The 23,714-nt window shown below is 39.9% G+C and overlaps 1 protein-coding gene across 9 annotated transcripts in view; it reads right to left on the bottom strand.

Moving 5' to 3' along the window:
- The window catches only part of LOC139769152 (uncharacterized), a 60,189-nt gene that overhangs the window by 26,648 nt on the left and 9,827 nt on the right, over nt 1-23,714 (bottom strand). For 4 of the 9 annotated variants that reach the window (XM_071699962.1, XM_071699960.1, XM_071699961.1 and 1 more), the window contains 2 exons: nt 22,991-23,170; nt 20,298-22,001 (listed from right to left, as the gene is read on the bottom strand). In XM_071699962.1, coding sequence (XP_071556063.1) covers nt 21,333-22,001; nt 22,991-23,170 — 849 coding nt within the window. In that variant the 3' untranslated portion in view covers nt 20,298-21,332. Of the gene's footprint in view, nt 1-5,306; nt 16,150-19,643; nt 19,768-20,297; nt 22,002-22,990; nt 23,171-23,714 lie in introns of those variants that run through there. The other 5 variants (XM_071699967.1, XM_071699968.1, XM_071699966.1 and 2 more) reach the window with 3 other exon arrangements.

The raw sequence follows: 23,714 nt of genomic DNA, 5'->3' as shown, positions 1-23,714 counted from the left end.
TCGTTGGACATTTTAACTCCTCGCAGATGCAAATAAGATCCCCTCCGTATCCTTGGATCCTCCGATCCCGATCTCACTCTCGTTAATTTCGCGCGTTCGTCGTCACCGAGTTCTTTTAGTCGCTTGCTTCCCTACCTCTCTACGTTTCTTTCCTTTATCTTAAACGTTCTCCCCTTATTCTCGCGAATTGTACTGTGTATGTATATTATGTATATGTGTTACGTCATGAACGCGCGTTAATCGAATTGCTAGAGACAGACAGAACGAGAGAAACATTTCACCAAACATATAAATAATAGAAAAAAAAATTATTTTCCTCTTGTCACGTTTATCGTGAAAAAAGTACCGGCAGAATTTTGAAATGTCGCTTTTCGCAATCGGATAAATTGATTCCCGAAAATTGACGTATAATGGAGAAAGAATATTATATTAGCTTATTGTAAAAGCAGCTTATATATATTACTTTTGAAATAAACGTCTCGCGCAATGGATGCCTTTATATTTCACGATAAACCGGGAAAATGCGGGGTTTTTGATTAAAAATCGATCACTCGTTACCGCGGCGTTCCCTTTGAGGCGTCGCTGCTCTTTACGGGCTGCAAGACATTGTATCGTTTAAATAAATTTAAATAAATTGAGCCGCGAGCTCATATACCAAATAACTTCGTCGCTCGAGAGACGCTCTCTCTCTCTCTCTCTTTCTTTCTCTCTGTACGCGAAAGATGCGCTTAATAATTCCGTATTTAAAAACATGGAATTTCGCTTTGTGAGAGGCGCGAGCTCTTACAGGCCATTTTCGCAAATACCTGATATAAAAAAAACGCGGCCATAACGAAGGAATAAATATTAAATCAAGCGACGCTCCGAGCTACTAAGCTAAAAACGAGCAACGCCGCCACTCTCGTGTATTTAACACGAATTTTGCACTGCCTTCATAAAACGACAAAATATGGCTGACGTTATACCGGAAAATGGTGAAAATTTTTTATTTATCATTAACGCTGAAATGTCGCAACTGAGAAGTTCGCGGCATGAAAGCTGGAAAACACGACGTATTGCTACAGCTCTGTTCACTATTTTTGTACTTTTTTTCCAGCTTTTTTCGCTTTTCACTCTACTATCTCTGAATCCCGGAAGATTATTTTATGCAGCAATTATGTAATCGTCGACTGAGAAACGTAATTAATTTTCAGATATGCGATTGTCGTTCGATACGAAGAAAGTGCAAAATATCTCTTAAGGGTGTGCACCAAGTAACGAACGAGCTGCGTCGAAGATATACACCGCGCGTCTTCGAACGAAGCGCAAACACTTGCCCCTCGACGCGATCGAAATGCGAGGTACTCGAGGCAGACGACGAGAACGTGCGATTAAAGCGTCAGACACGTAAGTCCTCGTTAAACATCGATCAAACTCCAAACCAGTGCGATTAATCAGAGAAAAAGCGTAAAATGGGCGTACAAGTTTTGTGCGTAGGCAAAGCGAGCTGGTCGGTAAGGGCTTCTCTCGTTTTCCCGGTATCGCGTTAATCCCTCGAGTGGCCTGATATTGATAAACGTGCTATACAATTGATATGTTAATCTCGCAAACGAAAAAAGAAAGAAAAAAATTATCATCTATATCTACATTTGTTATTAAACTAATCGAATTTTTATTTTTGTTTTATGCACGGCGTTTCTCCAGCAAGATCAGGTAGACACGTTCAGTATTTTAGACAAATTACGATCTCCGCGAAACAATTTGGCCCAAGAAATTAGGCGGTGCACCGCGTGTCCGACATTACGCCGGTCGGCCTAATTAATCATTGAAATGATACGTATGCGCGAGACGACCAAAGCAATTATACTTCCATATCCTGATGCACGAGCGGAACGAGGTCGTTGTATTGTTCAAGGATACCGAATGGCTCTGTCTGTCTCAAGGTACGAGTGCCCGGCACCGAAATCTCAAACGGAAGAGATAGACCTGAAACGTAATGGAGCACACTCTGCGAGCGGTCGGGCACCGCACCGCTCGCGAAGTGCTTGCATATGCGCGAGTATGCGCGCTGCTTTGTACATAAACCCAATAATGTCGTGAAATCTCCCTGTCGTCGAGACGCATAGAACACCTCAGAACGTCAAATCCCTCTTTTCAAGCCCACGGTCCTTCATAAACCTCCGAACGTCTCTCAGATCTCTCTACTCACATTATGATCCCTTATTAAAAGTAATCTGTACACATTTTGCTTAATAACAAGCAAAAATAAGTGTTTCAGTATATTTCTATATTTATACACGGATTGATAAGAAATATGGCGAGATGAAATATTTTCGAAGTTAGAAAAGAGAAATGTATCTTTAAGGAAATGCGTATAGCCGAAAAGCAGATGTAAAGTTTTTCAAGATGTCTGGGACAATATATGATAAAACGTAAAAAAAATTATGTCTGTTTCAAAGTATGCATAAGCTATTTTAATTTATTTTTATGGAGAGACGCGGACCGTGAGTCGAAAGCGATTTACTATACTCCTGCACAGACTCCGCGCGACAGGAAAATGACACTCGAGGTGCTCCATGATCTGGAAAAATGGAGTCCCTGAAAGCTCACGCCGCCATTCGGACTGATCAATATTCGTTTTTACGTGCCTCACTTAACGTATTTGCACGTACCCGGGATATCCGCCGACAGTCATAATGGTAACATAGAGTGTGAACATAAAAACATAAAAACTCATAACAATTAATTTTTATTAGATAAAAATATTCAATGGAGAGGTCATCGGCTTGCGCTTATATTTAGATCTTCATATTTAAAAATGTTTCCATATCGTTAATTTAGGAATCTTCACAAATACTTTGGATTTATTTAAAACCTTTAAATCCTAAATTAAAAATCTTATAAATCATTCGTGTTTAAGAGAAGATCGAAATAAAATTTTCAAATTTTCAAATTAAGGATATATTCTCTCCGGTTATTAAAGGAATAATACGCTGCTACTTGCATGCAACATTACAGAACACCCTATATAGAATGCCGTTTATTCTTGTCGGGACGAGACCATCTCGGGATCCGAATAGGCTGACTGAACTCCCGCAGGAGACTCCATTCCGGCGATACTCCAAGCATGATATCGCGTGTTAACCCCTTGCAAACCGCCTTATTTTCGCGATGGTTACCCGTCACGTGCCACTTTATTTTGCCGCAAAGTCAGCAACGTGCGAAGCGAAGCACATTTTAAGAATATAAGAAACTGCCGGCGAAAAGAATTTCATGAGTAAACTCGCGGCGATATAAGTGCGCGGCAATAACTGTACAAAAAATATTAATGGCACGCACAGGCTGCGCGAAAAATGAACCTGTACGCTTTATAAATCGCATTATATCTCATGTATAAAGAATTATTGATTATTATCGTTATCACTAAACTCTTATTTTCTATTACAGTGAACTAAAGAATTATTTGTACAGAAAAAGTCGCTATACCGCCGCGCGCAATATGGAAAACCAAAGGATATTCGCGCATTGTATTTACACGTGTCTGCGCAAATTACAGTACGTTCGGGCGTGTTTCCCCCGATTACCCCGTGTTTCCAAGCGTCACCTTATACGCAACTACTCGGGGAAACGGTGGGTGCCACAAAGGGTTAAATCGCTCTGTCTACCCCCTCAACAAGCCGATTGCCGCCGCGGTGTGTCGTCGTATCGATCGGCTGCACTCACGCTAGCTTCCGTTCTCGATTAATGCGCGATTTAAATAATATTCGCGTGACGGCGCGGGGGCGGCAGAGAAAGAAGGTGAAAGGTCACTCCGCGTTTCCGATCGATGAGAGGACTGGCGCCAAGAAAGGGTTCGCGAAACACGGGGAAGGGAAAGGGGAAGGGGAAGGGGGTGAAGGAAGCAGACAAGTTAAAAAACTTTCGTCGGTCTCGTCGGTCCCGTCGACCGTTCGATTTTCAATGAAACCCGATCGCCCCCGCGCTACTTTTTCATTTCCACTTTTCCGAGTTTCCGTGACGAGTGCCGCGCGCGGAATGCAGCCGCGAGAACGACGCCCCGTCGACGCTGTAAAAAAAGGCTTTGTACACACGGTCGCTTTTTTATTATACATATACACAAGGTTTGGGGCAGCGATATTTTTAGCTATACATGTGTGTACATAAGTGTATGTATCTTTTTTTTTCCTCTCTTGTTAGTACAGTAGCCTCGGTTAGATTCGGTTAGAACAGTGTTTTTCAACCCTTTCTGCGCGATAGAAATGCCTCGAGACACACGCGAGGGATCGACAGTGCGTCACGGCGAGATTTGCCACTGCGGAAGTTGTATATCAATAGCGGGGAGCTATTCGTGAGATAATTACTACTCGGGATTAAATTGTCAAACTATTTCGACATGGAGAACGCGGGTTAAGAGAAACAGGATCTGCAAATCAATTTCAAATTTCTCCCGTTATCGATATACCTTTTCCGCACAAAATCACGATACACGATAGTCCCTTTGATCTTGATTTCAATAAAACAAACACGTAACGTGACAAGTATCAGGTACTCTACAAACTCGCGGTGCGTAATTACTTATTCCACAGTTATTTCCGTTCGTGAAACGCCCGAAACGAGCTCAGCTATTCGTAAATCCCTTTCTCGAACACCTTGTTGCTACTTGAGATTCGTTTCAATAAAATAGGGCAGATCATACAAAAGGTTAAAAAATAATAATAATAATCGTGCGCGAATTTTCTTTCAGATCACATTTTTCGCGAAACGTCGTCTGACATGGAACAGAGGTTGAAAAACACCGAGTTAGAATACGTCCCTTGTGAAGGAGCGAAGAATGCGTCAGTGGCTGTTACGATTACGTTTCGCGGCTCGCATAAATTCAGGTAAGGCCGATGTAACGGCTAAACCAGAAAGAAAGAAGGGTAGAAAAGAGAAAGAGTCAGAAACGAGAAACAGTAGAGACAAAAAGAAAGAAAGAAAAAGAGACAAAGTGTGAATGAAAGAAGATAAAGATCGAAAATGACGAGGGCAAAGCACCTGTGTGTCGGAAGATGATAAATTCCAAGAATAAACTCCAAGTAAACGAGAATCTGTCTCCTTTCCGGAGGAAAAGTAAAACATGGCTCTCTTTACGCTGACACGAACCAGATAACAAAAAAAAAAAAAAGAGTAGAGAACCACGAAAGCGCGCATCCTCTCTTTCTATTTTCTGGCAGAACTGAACTCTCCCCTTTCCTCCGAAAAATCTAACCGGATCCGAATATCAAATCGCAAGAGTATCGAGTCCGGCCGAAACGATAAATGCACACGATCGTGGTTCGCGCGGTGGGTTAGATTAAATAATCATTGTTTATTATTTCACAAATCTCTTCTTGTGGTACAAAAATATTACAATATTTGATCCTGGTAACTTCTCGTCACCTGTTTACTCACTTAAATCTTAATAGCTGATGCGCACGCCAAATAAAATTGTTCCGATACTTTCGTCGATTGATAAATTGGTCCTGAGAACCGAAGCTGCAACAGGAGATTCGAAGTTTCATTGAGAACTTCCATTGATCATAATAGATACGACTGATTCGAGAAGCTAGAAAATCAAATCTTGGAATTCTGCCACTGTAGAATTCCAAGCAGGATTCAAAGACGTCAAGATACTAATATTTTGCGTCCGGCTGTACCAATTTATAAATTCGTTGTTATTCTTGTAAAATCATACCTTGATTTATTACGAAATTTTATCATAAATTCGGTATGTGCGTTAAATGACGCTAAAAAGAGTAGCGCAAAATTTTGTTTGGCGCGTGCACATAGAAATCCTATTCTCTAAGTACACAAACATTAGCCTCGAAGGTGATTAATAAAATACTTACGATAGTTGCATTAATCTACGTTGGCGCATAGGCAGGCATTTTTTATGACGCGATTTGTTATGAAGGGGAGAAGGAGGTAAGGATAAAGGTTCAGAACAAGCGCGATGGTCAACGCAGTAGGCCCTGATCGTTATCGAGAGTATTTTCTTCTTCAAGCTTACCAAACATGCAGGATCTAACGTGAGAAACACGTGATTCGGCGAGAAATTATTTACGTATTTGTGGCATATATGTAGGCGATTTTCGCGAATCGATTTCTACATTGCGTTCTTATAGTTTGACGCGAATTTAATATAATAAATGCACTTCAGCCTCGATTCACTGAGTGCTATTTAATTCTCGCATAATTTTTATATAATCCACAATTTTTCAAAGACGCTTTGTAACGAAATCATTGAAATAATCGAGAGGACCAAAGTTCTACGGATCTTACGATCAAGTGCTCAGAATTCTCCTACAATTAGAAAATTCGAGGACCGAACGTTCAGATAAGACCTGTGAACTTTGGTATTTAATCAATGATTATTTTCCATCTCGTGCTTTTGATAAAATAACACCGGACATATAAAAGACGATTTTCCAGAAATATTTCAACTACGACGAACTCTGCGGTATAATTGTATGATTAATATTGCAAAATTAGAACGGAGAAAAACGTTCAGCGGACTATTATGGATATGCCATGCCGTGTGATAACGTGTCCATAGGTAGCGTGACACTAGTTATATTTTAGTTATCGAGCAGGGAAATCGATGTGCCACCGACAATGCCAATATTTCTCCTCGCGAAATAGCCACGGACTATTCTCGAGCTGCGAAATTAACGTCCGGAAATGAAGTTTGATGGCGCAATCCTGATTCGACTATCGACGCGACGATCTTGATTCGAGCGCGACGTATACGAGTGACATTGACCGACGATACCGAACTATTATGCGACGCTACGTTTTTATTAATATAACATCTGCGATTCGTGCGAATCAACTTACGCGGAAAGAGCGAACTGTCATTATATGTAAATCACAGATTCGCATATGTATAAATTACGCATACGGTTCCCAGTCGCGAGGTGTCGAGTTTCGTGTTTTGCATTAATTGAAAAGCGTTGCAGAACTTCGGCTTTGACGAAGACGAGACAGCCGATCGGATGAACGATTAAGTAAGTCGTCCCGAAAATAGCTCTTCGAGGTCGTCAAAATTGCTTTTACCATAAACGATGACATCGCGTTTTAGCGTGTGCACTCTTTAACGACGGCTCTTTGTGGAGAGCCGAAGCTATCAAAATCACGTCGAATTCAATTAAATTTCTCGGTACATTAACGCCAGATTTTCCGCCGAATTAAGTCACTGCTCGTGGAAATTTTTCCGTTACTTCCACTTTTATAGCCCGAATTTTCGAGGTGCACGTTCCAGCTTACCAATGTATGTATATTTCCTTTTTTCGTGTAGTTTATGTATGCCGAAGATATGTAAAAGTGCACACGCTAGACACGTGCCCGTATTTCTGGGGAAATTTTTGATCCTCTTTAGCAACTCGTGTCGCAGTCTGATATTTCGCGCGAATCATAAAAAGCACTGAATAGAATCGAACACATTACGGCTCTTTGAATGTTTACTCTTATGTTAATATGTTGCAAATGTTTAACTTGTAAAAACTAATTTTTAAAAAAAGCAATAATGGTGAAATTAAAACACTTAAAATCATGATTCTTTAAAATGTACATAGAATAAATAAAATTCTAAAATATGATCTTAGGATAAACAATAAAAAAATTAGAAATAAATTCCTAAATAAAAGAAGTAAAAATAGAAAAGCATAGATAATAAATTAATTAATTAGAAGAGATCAATTTCTACTATCTCGTGTTGCGATTGAGTTTCGCATGTTTTTCGAGGCAAAGAGCCGGAACGTGGAAAATGGGCACGAGAGACGGATCGGAAAAGACAGACGGCTGCGCGTATTAGAGTAACAAGCAAGCGTCCATTCGGTAGCGTGATTATTTCCGAGACTTCGAAACTGATCTTATCAGGAAGGGGGGACGTAACACGACCCTTACAATCATACGGGCAGGCGCTCGCTCTTGCCAGGCGCGTTCGCATGATGATTTATATCGGAATCGCGAGGCACGAACGTATTTAAATGCCCGGCGGGCCGACAGTGGGCGTCGCACGGAAGTGGAGCCAGTCGGAAGTGGAAGTATTCCTGCAAGCGCCCAAGACAAAGACGAATGAGGCGGATGCGGTTAGATCTGTTGGAAATTACGGGGCCCGATGTTGTTTGCACAACGCGAGCCGTCTGTAAATGAGACACCAATTTTCCCGGCCCCGGTCGAATAACGAAGCGAGATTATCGGGAAAGCTAACTCTTGTATCGCACGACGAGAGACGAGATGTTGCACCTCTGTATTCCGAGGCGCGAAGATTTATGAATAAGGAAATCGTTCTCCGGGGCGCTCAGTGTCAATCGTTTTAAAGTGCATCGGGAGTTTACGAGCAGCTAGTGCACGCTCTTCGTATCGTCTACCGTTCATTTCACATTGATCCAAAACGCATGGTGCTATACAATTTAGCTAAACCAGTAAACTCTCTCTCTCTCTCTCTCCTTCTTTCTTTCTCAATCTGCTCCAATAATAGGATTCATCGATAGACCAACATCCACGCTGCAACTCTATTCTAGTCAAAGGATCAAATTTAAATGATCGTCAAAGTGTTCACGTTTAATTACGCATCCATAAGTAAATCGTGCACGACTGGAGTAAGGGAACCAGAGGGGTCATCGAATTCTTGCCACCAATACTGCACAATCTCCTCTTTACAAACTTTTCAAAGTTAGGGTCGACTTAGCAGCCGCTGCTAGCACCGCCGTCCGTTACCCCTGCGCGAGCATCCCTCAGCTCGTAGGGATGCAAGGGCGGAGGCGAGCGGCGTGGCATCCAGCTGCCAGCATCACCGACTAATGTTGCAACAGGGAGAGAAAGAGGGAGCGAGAGAATGGACAGAGGGCGGAGGTACACACAGGGGGAAAGAGACAGGAAGAAAACGGGGGGGGGACTGAGAGGACAGAATAGCGGAGGGGGTACTCGGAGAGATTTATTATGCAGAGGAGAGCGAGAGAAACGGGCACGAGCCCTTTCGGAGCTTAACACACTTTGTACCGGGCGCTGCGCACGTAAGCTGTCTCTATTTTTCGGCCCGCAACGTTGATATACGTGCGAAGGGAGTATACGCGGTTTATACTCGGTTTATGTTCTGAATAATGCATCCGAATGCATATCTCGGCGAAACTTTCATCTCTTCTCATCTTATTACTCTCCGGCGTGAATAATATAATTTATGAAATTACATATCCGTAGGACAATAGTTACATCTGACGTAAATTCTGCTCAACGTGGAAGAAATTCCTCGTTAAAATACAACGGCGCGTCTTAGGGAAACGTATAATAGCTGTGTAAACGTACAAATTAGAAATGTAGGTACTTAGAAACACGCACGTAACGAATTATAGGTACTTAAAGATGAAGCAGTCTCAAAAATCACTCTCGCGCTAACAACGCCCAATCTTCGCGTCGCGTGGAACCCGATATTCTCTCTCATATACCGGCATCGATCACCACGTTGTGCCAGAAAGAGCCGTCAAGCAGGAGGGATGCAGGAGGGGTAGAGGGGCAGAGGGGCAGAGACGCAGCAGCCGCTAGAGGACGAGCGGGGTGGCGAAGAGGAGGGTAAAGGGAATGCAACGACGAGACCAGGAGAGAACAGAGTGTATTTCCCACCCTCCATTGTGTGCGCCTCTCCTGTATCTCTCTCTCCCGGTTCACATTCGACTAAACTGCATATATGCTGAGGAGTGTGGCCGCATGATCTATGTACGTGGATTCAACACAGTGGCCCATACGGTACTAGTATTGCTACAGAATTTCGCGTTTCCCTCGCCGAGTGACATCATATGCGGGAAACAACTCGTACCTTCTTTCTCTACTTTCGCGTTCTTTTTTTTTCTTATTTTCCGTTGAACCAGATGCCGCAATAAATTCACACGTGGCTGCCGAGGAAATATCTTACAACCGCACATACTTCCTTCAAACGAGGAACCTTCCTCTCAAAATCTCCCGGGTAGCGGTACTCAAATTCGGAACAAGAAACTGAAGATTCTTCATGATTAAACGTGGAATAATAACGCTGATAGCTTTCTGCTAATTTTGCGAATCATCTATATTTATCGGATTAACGTAGAAAACATTAAGCAAAACCTCTCTCGTCGAGCTTGAAATTCAAGGGTTCGATAGAATATCTAAAGTACCTATGAGATATTTTTGCAAAATCTATACTCGGAGCTTCTATTATTCTATTATTCATTATAAAATTCGTTCTGTACGTAATTACTAGCAATTTAATTGTCCCGATGAAATCGTTTGTTGCAAATTGCGTCGCGTGAGTTTCGAGGAGCAACGAAATTCTGACGCTGTAAACTTTCCCGATGCCATTGATTTCCGGAGTGCTACTGCAGTCGACCGAAACGTTGGAACTTCATTTCGAGTATTCCTGTCAGTAGCTGTACAATAGCTTTGCTACAGACCTGTGGAGTACGTACCGTCTGTTCGAAGATAATGCCACAGCGTTCCCCGAACATGTAACCACTTAAGACATAAGGGAGGCGAGGCTTGATTGAACTGCTCGGAAACGGCGATAACGAGGACATCACGATGTACGCAAAGAGAACAGCGAATTCTGTATTCAATTGAGCATTCAATACTAATAACGGTCGAAAGCGAAGATCACTTGAATTATTTGACGACATCAACGAGAATGGTTCTAAGAAAGAGTATCAAAGATTTTCATAGCGCTACGAGTAAAAATGGCATAAAGAATGTTTTCTTATGATGACTGAGAATAATTTGCAGATAGATTTTCGGAGATTTATATTAAATAATTACGATTTAGAACTTAAAAAAAAATAAAAATTAGATACACAAATATATAAATAAAATAAAACTTTAAAACTTTAGCCGTTTTATAGAGATATCTATAGAAGAACGTTTTTTTCTCACACTAAAAACCCCACGGTTAAATGATTAATGGCCCGGCGCGATCAGCAGAGTTTCACGAGATTTGCGCCAGCTGAAGTTTCCGCTCCTTCGAGCGAGCTCTCAAGGACGTATCGGCGGAAGCCAGCGGCGGTTCTGGTTTCTCCTCCATTGGTTAAGCCAACCACCGGGGTTTAAAGTAAGCGGGCACGAGCGCGCAAGACGAAAAGCCTCTTGTCGTGTGCTCAAGAAACGAAACTCTTTGCGAGCGGGGCACCTCGCTCGGGGCGTACCTCCACCCGCTGATCCTCTTATTCAGGACACCATCCTGCGCCTTCATCCTCGAACCACCGTCACATCCGTCCGACCGCCGTGCGACGAGCGCGCACTCGTGTAATAAGGGCGAGAAGATATGCCGGTAAGAAGCTTATCGTCGGGAAAGGACCCCGTCGCGCGCTCCTTGGACGAGTGCCGCGCTCGCTCTCTCGCCTGTGCACGAGAATATTAAACAACCGATGCGTCTCGAGAGCAGAAAGAAAACTGTAATACGTCGGTGGAGCCGCTTTATTCGATGATCGATCGATGTCGAGAATGAGTATCGGTGAACGGAACAAGTAACGGTGGAGGAGTCTCCCTGAGATAGTGATTTTAGAAGCGACAATGGGATCAAGGCGTGAAAGAGAGAACGAGGGAGAAAAAGAGCGAAAAGAAGTGGAGCTTAACGCGGAAAAAGAAATAAGCAGGTCGGAAACAAAACCGGTGGGAGAACTTCACAAGTTGCGCGACCTAAGTAGGACAGCCGATGTAAAGATTTACGACATAAAGATTGTGGATTGTGGACCGTGTGAATTATAAGACGTAGCTGATTATAAGACTATTTAAGGCTTCGCGAAAATAAAACAGCGTACCATGATTATGGTAAAGATCATTAATTTTGGAACGTGACGCACCGTTAAACATTAAAATAGTAAATGCAACGACTGTTCAGATAAAAGTTTCGAGTCAATGATTAAATTACGTGGTAAATATCAATATTTTTCTTATATGAATATCTGGAGGACTTGTAAAGCGCACATATAATATTATCGTAGACCTATAAAAATCTATAAATTAATAAAAAATATCCGATACGAAAAACCAGAAAGAGCATTGGAACGGATCGATAAAATCGAGGACGGAAGGCACACTGCGAGGGTAATTAGGGTAATGAAGGGCGCGCTGTATAATTAGATGCAACGATGGATCGATGGACCGAACTATTGCCGGGGGGATGCAAAATGCTGTTGAGCTTTTTATCGCTCAACCGTGTTGTGAGAAAGAGAGATAAAGGGAGACAGAGAGAGAGAGCCCTTTGACCGGGCTGCGGCAGGGAAAGTATCGCGTGATACTAATTTCCATTTGGGCCCTGCCGCCCGGGCTCGGTTCGCTAATGCAGCGACGCCATCCATCCATCCATCCATCCATCGCTTTACCACGTCGCCCAGAGAGACAATTTTCCACCGTTAAAGGTCGGAAAGTTATGATACCGAGGTGGCTCGCTGAAACGTGACAACGTTTCTCACGTCTTGCGCGAGATATAATGCAGCAGGCTCCGCAGCGTTACGGCTGCACGTCACGGCCAACTCGCGGACATTAATATTATCCGGATCCGAATTGTCGCTCGGGCTACGTGTTTCCCTTGTCACGGAGAAACGGAGACAGGGTTCGCGGATTCAAGAATCCGTGCCATTCGGAGATCGCGCATGGGAGAGTACCACAAATTCCCCGCGTGCAAACATACCGAGAGTCCTGCGACGAAAAGACCACGTCACTGCCACAGGAAATGCATACAGAACGCAAGCTTTTAATATTTATATATATCGTTTCCCTGAAGAGACAAATTCGACATATGATCTAGCAGAAACTAAGACGGTGAATGAAAAGAAGATGACACTCTCGTAAGGAGAGAAATAAAAATGGGAGAATAAATGAAAAATGCAAAAGGCAAAAGTTGTTTTAAAGAAGTACTGTCGGACATTCGGGCATGTGAGACATATCGCCTGTGTATTTTTGGCAAGGAGACGCTACGATGGTTTCCAATCCGTTTGATTCTCAAGAACGACATCGTGATGTCGTGTTGCGATCATGGCTTGTTTTTTAGCCCGGCTCCCAGCCGGAAAAATAGTCGATATGTCATTGACAGAGCTCTGTGATTCCGAACTCTTGCAATTTTTACTACCACTCGGTGCAATCGATGCGGGCCTACTAGTGTGGCTTTAACTCACGAAAAGTATCTACCGCTCGTACTTTACGAGAAAGATAAGAATTTAAGATCTGAGAAAGCGAAGCTGCTAAGATTAGAATTTAAGCATTGAAAGATCTTAAAATCTCGAGCAGGTCAAGTTTTCAAGCAAGTTAGAACTTCAATATTAGAACGTAGTATCGTATAAAGCACCAAGTGTCTCACAGCAGTAGAAGCTAAGAAATCAGACTTGAAAAACTCCAAGCTACTAAAGGCAAATTCTAAGACGGCGACTGAAAAATAAATGACGCCTTCGTAACGGATGAGACATAAAAATGAGCTAATAAATAAACCTCTCGGCAAACTATCTTGTGATTACTGTTCATAATCAAAGTGAGTGGTCCGGTTATAAGGTAAGTGAATTCCACGCTCCCGGGAGAGTTTTACGTCTTCATTTTTTAACAGTTTTGGAAACCATGACGCTGCCAGAACGCGTCCGCTCTGCGAGAGGCGAAACGAGATGACGTTTATTTGTTGCGTAACGCGCGTGAGCGCAGAAAGAGGAACAAAACGCGCGTTCCCGCATGAAACTGCGTTGTCGCTTTGTGCGAACGAACAGATAGCAAAAGTTCGTCGCGTCCGCCGCGCGAGAATGTTTCGAAAAATCGCGAGAGCGTGAGGAATTCCCTTAGGATGCTGACGAAGAGAACAAGGAATTTCAATAACTGCGAGATGTCGCAAGTACGAGGACGACCTTGTTACACCTAATCCCGTAAAGCTGCGTGGAAACTTCGGCTAATCCTACGTAATGTTCTTTCCGCAGGTTTTGAGTAGACTAAAGACTTTCGAGGGAACAGCTACAGAACAAGCGCCGAGTTTTGGCGAGACGAAAAATGAACGAGTAACTAAAACTGAAACAGTATTCGCGAGGGTATTCTGCGTTTATGAGCGTACGGCACCTTTCCGAAAAAACTTGGACATACTTGCTCGATTTACCGCCCGCTATTGGCGCGAATTCAATGGCTCGAAGAGCTAAAAGTGTCGCATCTGCAAATAGAGAAAGAACATAGATAAAAAAAACCTGGCTCGACGCCATTCCTACCCGGAGCCACGACGGGCGAGAACGACGCAGACGGTGGAAAAAGGACACGTGTGTTACGTAACGACGTACAAAGGGCTATGAACGTGTGACCATGCACTGCCTAAGGGAGGTATATCGCATCGCTTATTATAATTACTATTTATCGTATTATCGTTATTTATCTCGTGACAAGCGATATCCTTGTACTTAAGCAAAAGGCACCATAAGTGAGCTCCGAAGCCTGTTCTTTTTTTTTTCTCGTAACAGCCTATGGGCCTGCGGGACTAGTTTCATCATGACTATTTTTGAGCCGCGACGACTCACATAGAAATCAGTCTTCGACGTGATTCACAACCTACGTCATATAAATATAATATACGTATAAATATATATATATTTTACGTACACGCGTCGAAGAATGTTTTGCATCATCTTTCCATTACGCCGATCAATCGCGCTGTTCGAGATAAAAAAAATTGTTCCGTAATTTATTTTTGCACACTGTTCCAATATAAAGTTTTTATATTTTATGTAACGCTAAATATGTTTTCGCGTTATATATATATATATATTTAGGATCTAATGAAGATCCCAGGATAATCAGAACGGTGCAAAACCATTCGTGACGCGTGCGTATAAGAGATACTTAACATCGTTTAGATCATATATTTTTCCTGCGCGCCTACAGACGATAGTCGAAGATGCTGGAGTCCGAAAATCTAGGAATCTGAAAACCCTAGCGTCCGGAGGACGCAGGGATCAAGGGAAGCCGCGAGATCCTCGTAGTCGGAGCGGAAGTCCGCGGATCCGGGCGTGACACGGAAGTGACGAAAGGGAGGATGATTACAAGATCCGGCGATAGTCCGTAATCTTGGAGGAACGTTACTCCGTCTTCCGTATTTCAGAACGAAACGTCATTCGGACGATCAACGGGAGGTAGAACAGGAATGAAGTTTTGTACTCGACATTACTTTCACTGAGATCTCCAGCTTACATGGATTCTACAAACACTCCGCTATAACTAAGGGAATCTGCTTGTCTCAAGCGAGAGAAAGAGATCCCCGTGTCCTTACTCATTAGCATTAAATACTTAGGAGCTAAACGCACAAGAATAAATAAATTTAATTTTAGTTTAAATAGTGCTCTCTAAAGAGACGCACGCGCACACGATGTAATCGTCACGTATATGCGACGAGGAGGGTCCTTCGTGCGACATATCGACCGTGGCGATTAATACTAAGTAACGTGTAAAATGACATGGGCACAAGTTACACGAGTTCCAGGCCAACTCCCTGCAAACGCATGCATGCAAATCTACACTTACGATTTATATGATAGAAAAATAAATTACGTAAAAATAAATTATGTATGTAGAATATACGAGGATTTATGAATCGGAAGATATCCGATGTATCCGAGGTATCCAAGGAGAGATCCAAGGATGAGTGAAATCTATCGAGAGACACGGTCCTGTAACTTGCTGTCGCTTTGGCGCGAAGCGGACCATTGTATCTATGCTCTACTACCTTAAATTATACATAGTATATTCCAATAAGGCCAGTAATCGAGTTCCTGACAGGCTTAGCCGATTCGAAGATCCTCGCACAATCCCGCGGTTAGTATACTTTGCACATGGACGCACTGCGTGTGTTTATGCGACGCAAGAATTACTAAGTCAAATAACCCGCCTCGGATTTTGCTAAGAAATGCTTGTGGTCCATGCGCATAAACGGCGATATCACATCCTGCATGCCGTGTTTCAACTTAATGTGCCTTTTCAGATTGTCAGACCTGGTCAACGATATCAGACATATTTGACATTGGTGCTTGTCGGGGTTGTGCGATTTCATGTGCTTTTTTATGTTGGCTACGCTCTTGCCGCACAGCTTACAGCACTCCATACCGATCAGCGAGTGTTCTAACTTATTGTGACTGTCTTTACTTATATCCTTTTCTTTTTTGCAAGTCCTTGTCGTTCCTGGAATACAAGGTCCCGTTTCGATGAATTCATCATAATTAATTAACGATGCCAACTGTGTCTACTAATATCACCCCAAAATATATAAGAATGGTCGATCCGACGTTATCACACTCAATGTCTTTTATTTCTTTGCGCAATACCTAATGTCTCACGAACTCTTTAATTAATTTTTAAAAAAAGTATGCACATATATTTTTACCAAATGTACGTATAAATATACGAATGAAAAGTTATGAAATAAAAGATCTCAAAAATAAATGTTAAATCCTATTTAATTACTATTATAACATAAATGTAATAGCTTTCTCTTGCAAAATATTCGAAATGCAAATATTTTATCACAGGTGTTACCTTTTCATTGTAAAATGCAAAAAGTATACAAATATTGTAATATTTAAATATGCAATTTTTCTGTAAAGAAAATTTTTGGAATAAATATTTTTTGCGACACAGATATTTGAGTAATAAAATTCTAATTAATCGTTACAAAAAATATTAAAAATTTATGCAAAAATGTAATATTCTAATCCATGAAGTTAAAATTTATTTTATTGATTATTCAAAAATCTCTTTTACTAGTTTACGGTATATTTAAAAAATTGTTTTTCAAATAGAAATATTTTTTAATTATGCTGTTTTAATATAAAAAATTATTATTGCGAAAAAAAATACTTTTGATGATAACGTTAAATAGAACATCCTCTATTCTTCCCATAAATCACACTCTACGTCAAATAGTTGCAGAGAAGAGGGGATTCTCTTAATTACGTTCAAAATCAACGAAGATATCATAACGAACACCACACTCGTATTTATACAGAGTAATGTACTTAATGGAATTGCTTGATTTTCTTTCTTATTTTTATAAGCGCTGAAAATATACGTGAAAACTTTGCTTGTTGCAGGAAAGGAATAATGTAGACATAAAAAGAAAAAACAGAAGGTCTGTAGAAAGGTCTGAGAGAACATTAAAAAAAAAAAAAGAATCAAAACTCTTTCGCGTTTATCGAAACAAGACAGAGAATCGATCAATTCCGTCAAGGACTTCGCCCCGTGCTCTTTCTCATCTATAATTACCTACTCGTAGCAAATGTCAATACCATGTAAAAAGCGCAATTCTACTGTCATCTCATCGCGTTCCAAGAGACTAAAGATACTGTCACAATACAGTACAGGAGAGGAAGAAAGGAGGAAAGAGACGTCGAAAATTTAACATACCGAAAAGAAAACCGAATGGAAAATAAACATTCAAGTGTGAGAACCTCGGCGAGGAGATTCGCCGATTCGTCTCCACAAATAAAAACACTCGGTCTGCGGAGATCGCGATACGGACTATCGACTTTGTCCTCAGCTCTTAAACGCCGCCCATACATAAATTGCTCCGTCGAAGATCAAACGCGCGCATCTCGCGACCACTGGCAACTATTGCATAATGCAGCTCGTGCAACATTTCAGCTAACTCGATATAATATGAATATGCAATCAAGAAGTACGTAATCTGGTAACTATCAACGACAAGCGACGACGACGGCGACGACGACGATGACAACGATGACGACGACGAGATCGCTACGAGGTCGAGGATGCGAAAGATAAACGAAGAATAGCATTAGCAACAGAGAGTCTATTTAACGAGCGGTCTAATCGCGTATGCTTCTTCGGGAATAATCGTTAGGAGGAAAAAATGATACCTAGGGTTACGAGTTTTCCTGCTGCTGCTGCCGCTGCCGCTGCTGGCAACTATTATTAATGCATCGACGATACGCAGTGGATAAGAATCGTGTGACTATAAATAGGCGTGACGTATTAATGTGGACGAGCGATAGAAGATATTTCGCGAAAAGTGAAACTTTACCTCATAAATTCATCTATGGACTTTTTATAGATAACGTATGCGAAACTCGGATCCTCGGATCCTGCAATCCCTGATTCCACGAAAATCAATCACGGTAGAGAATCCGCGAATTCCAGAATCTTGAAATCTAACTGAAATATCCTAATCTCTAATTTTAGAATAGATTTTCGGGATTATCAGATCCTCGGATCCTCCGCTCTTGTGTAATCGCGTTAACCTTCGTATCCATCTCGTGGAATCAAGCAACATAGCATAGGAAACGTCTTACGTAACGATTTTTTTTTCCTCGCGGCCGACAACTTTATTAACGCAAACGACGGATTGCGCAACGAGATGCGCAACGATTGCACATTTTGTTGCTAATATTCTCGTTCACTCGTGTAGGTCGAAACGAACAGCGCAAGAGAGACGTGAGAATATAAGATCAAGATCGCCAGGCACGGTGACGCAAGATACGGCAAAAGGGTATATAAGAGAGTAGGAAATAAAAACAGCACATAAAGACATGCACAGAGAGTCCCGCCATGGAAGTTGCGTATATGCGTAGGTCTGCGCTCGCACGTGCACGCAGTGTACGCATATATGCTGTATACATATATATATGCTGTATATATATATACACATATATACATATATATATATATATATATATATATATATATATGAGACATAAGTATATACATGTCATCTCGCACACACGACACACATTTACACGCATTCACGCAAATGGAGTTCGTTAATGTGGCATCACGCATACGCACGCACACGCGCCACATACACGTGTAAAAACAGCGAGATGAACTCAGCCAGTCGCATCCACACACCGCAATCTCGGACACGGATAAAAAAAACAGAAAAAAAAATGAGATAGAAGTACAGTCCATTTGCTGATACCATGTCCCAAACCAACGAGAGTTTTGTTATGTTTTATTTCTTTCTGTATATGTATTAACACACGTAATTAAAACTACCACAATGACGTAGCAAATGCACGATACCATCACCACAACACCAAGGGTTTATGTAATATACATATGTAGTTAGATATATGTACAGACATACACACACACACGTATAGAGATTGGCTCGGTGTGTATGCATATATATACGTACGTACACATATACATGTACATATATATATATATATATATATATAAAGGTCTTTCATTTTCTAAAGTTACACTCACTACACTTGCCAGATTTGGAAATAGAGGGATGCTCGCTTCGGACGACACCTACGTACGACTCGACTCGTGTCAAATCCTTGCAAAAACGTGCATGCAGATCTCCCTCGATTTCTTAGATGTAACATATTTCCCACTGACTGACAAGAGATCGTTTTTTTCGCTCGCGTGACGTCGAACGCCCGAAACGCGCGAAAAGATGAGTTTGACGCGAATTAAGCACAATATTTTACAACGAATAAACACGTCGCCAAATCTTTTATCGCTATTTACAAGCTCAATATTTAAACTCGTCCGAATGTTGTGTCTGATATAATACCGAGTATAATCTTCAAACATAATGTACAAGTCAATCGCAAATCAGGGCGGTTTAGTACAAAACGTAAAAAAGGAAATATGTTAAATCTAAATGAAATTTTGGTCGTAAAGTTAGATATATGTGCAAGTCTTACCATCAAGTCCGTCGAGCATTTCCGGGGGATTATGGTGCTCGGATGATTCCATCCCTTGAACACCATCACTGAGTGCCCCTACCGTGGCCCCTCCATCTTCTCCTATCAGTCCAACTGGATGACCCTGCGCATGACATAATCACATATTTGTAAATAAGCAGTCAGAAATAGTATAGTAGCTGCTTCACGCTTTGTAACATATTCTAATTAGAACAGTACTGTCAAAAGACGAAATTTTTGTATTCTTGCAACTACAAATTGTTCTTTAAACTCATTGAATTCGCAAATTCTTAAATTATATTTTTTAAATAATCAAATTCAGGATGATTTTTTAAAACCATAAAAAATTTATACATTTTAAGATTTTTAAATACTATTACAATTTTCCATGTTCAACTCAATGATAAAATTTAAATAACGTATATATATAAAATTATATATAGTTTAAAGAGTGTTTGTAACGTTCCTCAAATTTATACGCAATACTTATTTAATATTTGAATATTTTACATAATTTTAAAAAGCAATAGTTAAGAAAGAAATATAACGCACGTCTTGTAAAACAATTTTTATACGTTCCTACTTAGATAAAATATATTAACACTTAATTGTACAAGGTTAAATGTTCTAATCAATATAATTCCAAAGAAAATATATTTTTTAAAGTAATTCGATTTATTGCTTTTCAAAGATATAAGAATCTGTAGCTGAACATGATCTCAAAAATATATACTTTGGTATCTCCTTTTCTTACATATCGAAAATTATGTATTGCGCTGTAATATATTACAGCAAGTATCTAACAACATACCCAACTATAAAGTATATGTTTAAAAATGCAAATTGTATCTTTTTATAAATTACAGTCATCTCAGAAACATGTCGCCTTATCGTAAATAATTTTAAAAGCAAACATATTTAATAAGATAAATTATATAGATACTTTAGTCACCCGTTTATTAAAGTTATTGCATGATTTTCGAAACTGTAAAAATTGTATCGATATCTATATATGCTATTTAAATCTGCTACGTAATAATTGTTTTATATTATAGATCGCAAGAAATATGTGTACATATTATGACAGAATATTTAAAATATTTTTTTTTTTAATATTTCGTCGTTATGTATATATATATTTATGTATATTTTTATATGTTTTTAACAATAAAATAGTGTACATACATAAACTGTCTTAATTTTACATACAACAATAACATTAACGTTGGTAAAATTATCTGATAAGAACTTGGTTCTATAAAATTATAACTCAACAAGTGTAAATTTATAACATTGTTGATACAATAAAAGCACTAAGGATAAGATATAGTCCAAAAATAAAAAAGCCCGAGGCTAAAATATTAGAATCGGAAAGAGGAATCTTTGGAAGATATCTGGGAATATCTATTAAGAAGTGTAGTAATCAAACAAACAATAATGCACTTGTAACACATTCTGTTACAAGTTCGAGTATGTTTCATTTTGTGTAAAAATAATTATAAGTTTACTTAAACTTTGGAGCGATTTAGTAATAAACAAGACTTTGTTAAAATCATAAAGTAGCTTGCGCAAATGTGGGTTGAATATTATATGTAATATTTGTACATAATTCCTTTTAAATATTAATTGAGCGTGAAACTGATTACGAATTAACTAGGCACAGGAAGAATCTGATAATAAGTGTCGAGGCTAACATGTTTTTGTCGTATAAGCGTAACTTTTTTTTGCCTCACTTTCTTTTGTCGCGCATAGATTGTGTGCTTTACATTTATCATGGTGGTTCACGATTTCGAGTCTAAAATTGCCATTTCCCGCAGCAAACGAAGTGCGAATTTCTGGTATGGATTCGCTCCACTTTCTACAGTATTTGCAAAACATAAGATTCGATCGTTCATCATATTGTAGCCAGGGATACGTGTCTAACCACCCGGGTTTAAATCTACCAGCCTTTCTACTTGGCGGAGTAGAACGCTGCAAGTTTGCGCACATTGTCGACTGAATTACGGACATTCCTGATTCCTGATTTATTTGTAGCGATCTATGCGTGTCATTTTCGAGCGTTTTAACGTTCGGATTATATTGGGATAACGATTTGTAAGACTGAGTTTGATCAATGCTATTGCTTTTATACGGATGGTGCGAGTTCATGGATACGGCGTGACTTAGCGGATTATGCGAATTCCCGGGGAGTTCAGACGTAATTCCCGACATATCGACATAGAGAGAACCTCCAGCCATGATGGCACTTTCGCGAGAAACTTGCACCACAGCCGAATCTGGACGATTTGAAGTCATGTTCTGTACATCCATAGTTTCGTCACTCTTCCCATCTCTCTGAACCTCCCACTCCATACCAGTCTGTCAACAGAGAAGGAAAGGATATGTGCTTAATCAACACATCTCGACCCAATCTTTTTTAGCAAAAAAAGCCAATTCTGTAATCTCTAATTGGAGAATCCCTTCCTTCCCATGTTTGTTTCGACTGACTAGTTGTAGGACGGCGGTAGATAATCGTCATCAATTGTGGGAACAGTAACGAAACTCCGTTATAGGGACAATTGTCTTCACGATATATCACGAGAACTTTGCACTTCATTCACAATTGTGCAAAGCGTTTTAAGCGAGAAGAAGCATATAGCGTCTTCGGAAAAAAATGAGAGTGTAAAGTAAAAATATCTTAACGTTAACACGGAATCGGAGTTACATGAAATAATATGTACTAAAATGTCTTGTTATGTAAACACACTACAAAATATTAAACCAATTTATACGTGCATTATTTTAAAGTTTAATCCAAACATATTTTTCAAATATTAAAGTATTTTCAAAAAAATATCCTACAGAAATAATACCTACATTTGCTGGTAATGCATAATTACATAATTACTTAAAAATTAGGTGCTTAAAGACAAATGTAATAAGATGACAAAAGCTCTCTCAGCTTTTTATAATTCATATAGGTTATGTGACTTTAGACAAAGAAACGAGGACATAAATACAGTCTTATCACTTTTATCTTTTATGCAATCATGATAAATATCAGGAAATCATTTCCTTCAACTGCATCAACAATATTGCCAAATAAATTGAGACTTACAATCAGCAAGATTAGCAATCTGACCAGTAAGGAATATTATATACACATATATTTTATTGCATGTAATAACATAGACCATGCAAAAAAGATTTAAACAAAGTTAGTACTTTGCGTTATTAAACAAGTGTATTCGCAGGGAAAAAAGCGAAGTAAATACACATGTGCAAGATCATGGGTGCAGAATAGAAATAGAAAGAAATGAATAATCAAAACTAAAATATGAAATGCGTAAACATCGAAAATTACTTACGGGGAGGGAAATATTGTCATGGAAGTCGGGCAAGTGGTGATCCACCTCTTGTTTAATAGGAGCCTGCGGTTGTGAAGCAGGAGACATGGGTCGACCACCATCTTCCATCTCAACTCCCAGGGCATTATTTAACTTTGGAATCACAGGAGGACTTGATTTGTAACTACACTGCGAGGATGTCTGAAAACAATCAATCAAAAACTTTCTTTATCTTTTTCTGTACGTTTTTATATCCCCTGCCTCAACATGATTATTAAGATTTAGTCAAAAACTTTTTTTTCTTAAAGAGAAAAGGAATAAAATTCGTCAGATTATTTCTCTTGCTTAGAAACAATAGATAGATTTAGCATAATAAATTAAGTTCTCTGTTGGGCAATAACGTTTACTATAAACTTGATATTTCGGAGTAAACAGATTACATCTCTTTTTAAATGTATGATTCTTACGTCAAAGTATGTGAAAAAATATATAAAGCATCTTATGATAATATCTGTCTCGTGAATTATACAGCAGGTAATAGCATTGGGCCTAAATTCTTCAAGGTTACTTACAAGTTATTTGAAAAGCTGCGCAATCACAGACACACATGTGTAATTCATCGATAATAATGTATGAGACAACAATAAAACAGAATTTTAAGCAGAAGTATAAGTCCATCGACATATAAACAGAAATCAGCATTATATGAACTTATTTATGGAAATAGCATATCTAGAAATGCTGC

This window comes from Temnothorax nylanderi, unplaced genomic scaffold, assembly GCF_030848795.1.
Source record: "Temnothorax nylanderi isolate EJ_2023f unplaced genomic scaffold, tnyl_v1.0 TNYL_tig0020_pilon, whole genome shotgun sequence".
In the NCBI taxonomy this organism is placed as follows: Eukaryota; Metazoa; Arthropoda; class Insecta; order Hymenoptera; family Formicidae; genus Temnothorax; species Temnothorax nylanderi.
The sequence above is the reverse complement of the archived record's forward strand: the minus strand, read 5'-3'. Positions and strand labels throughout refer to the sequence as shown.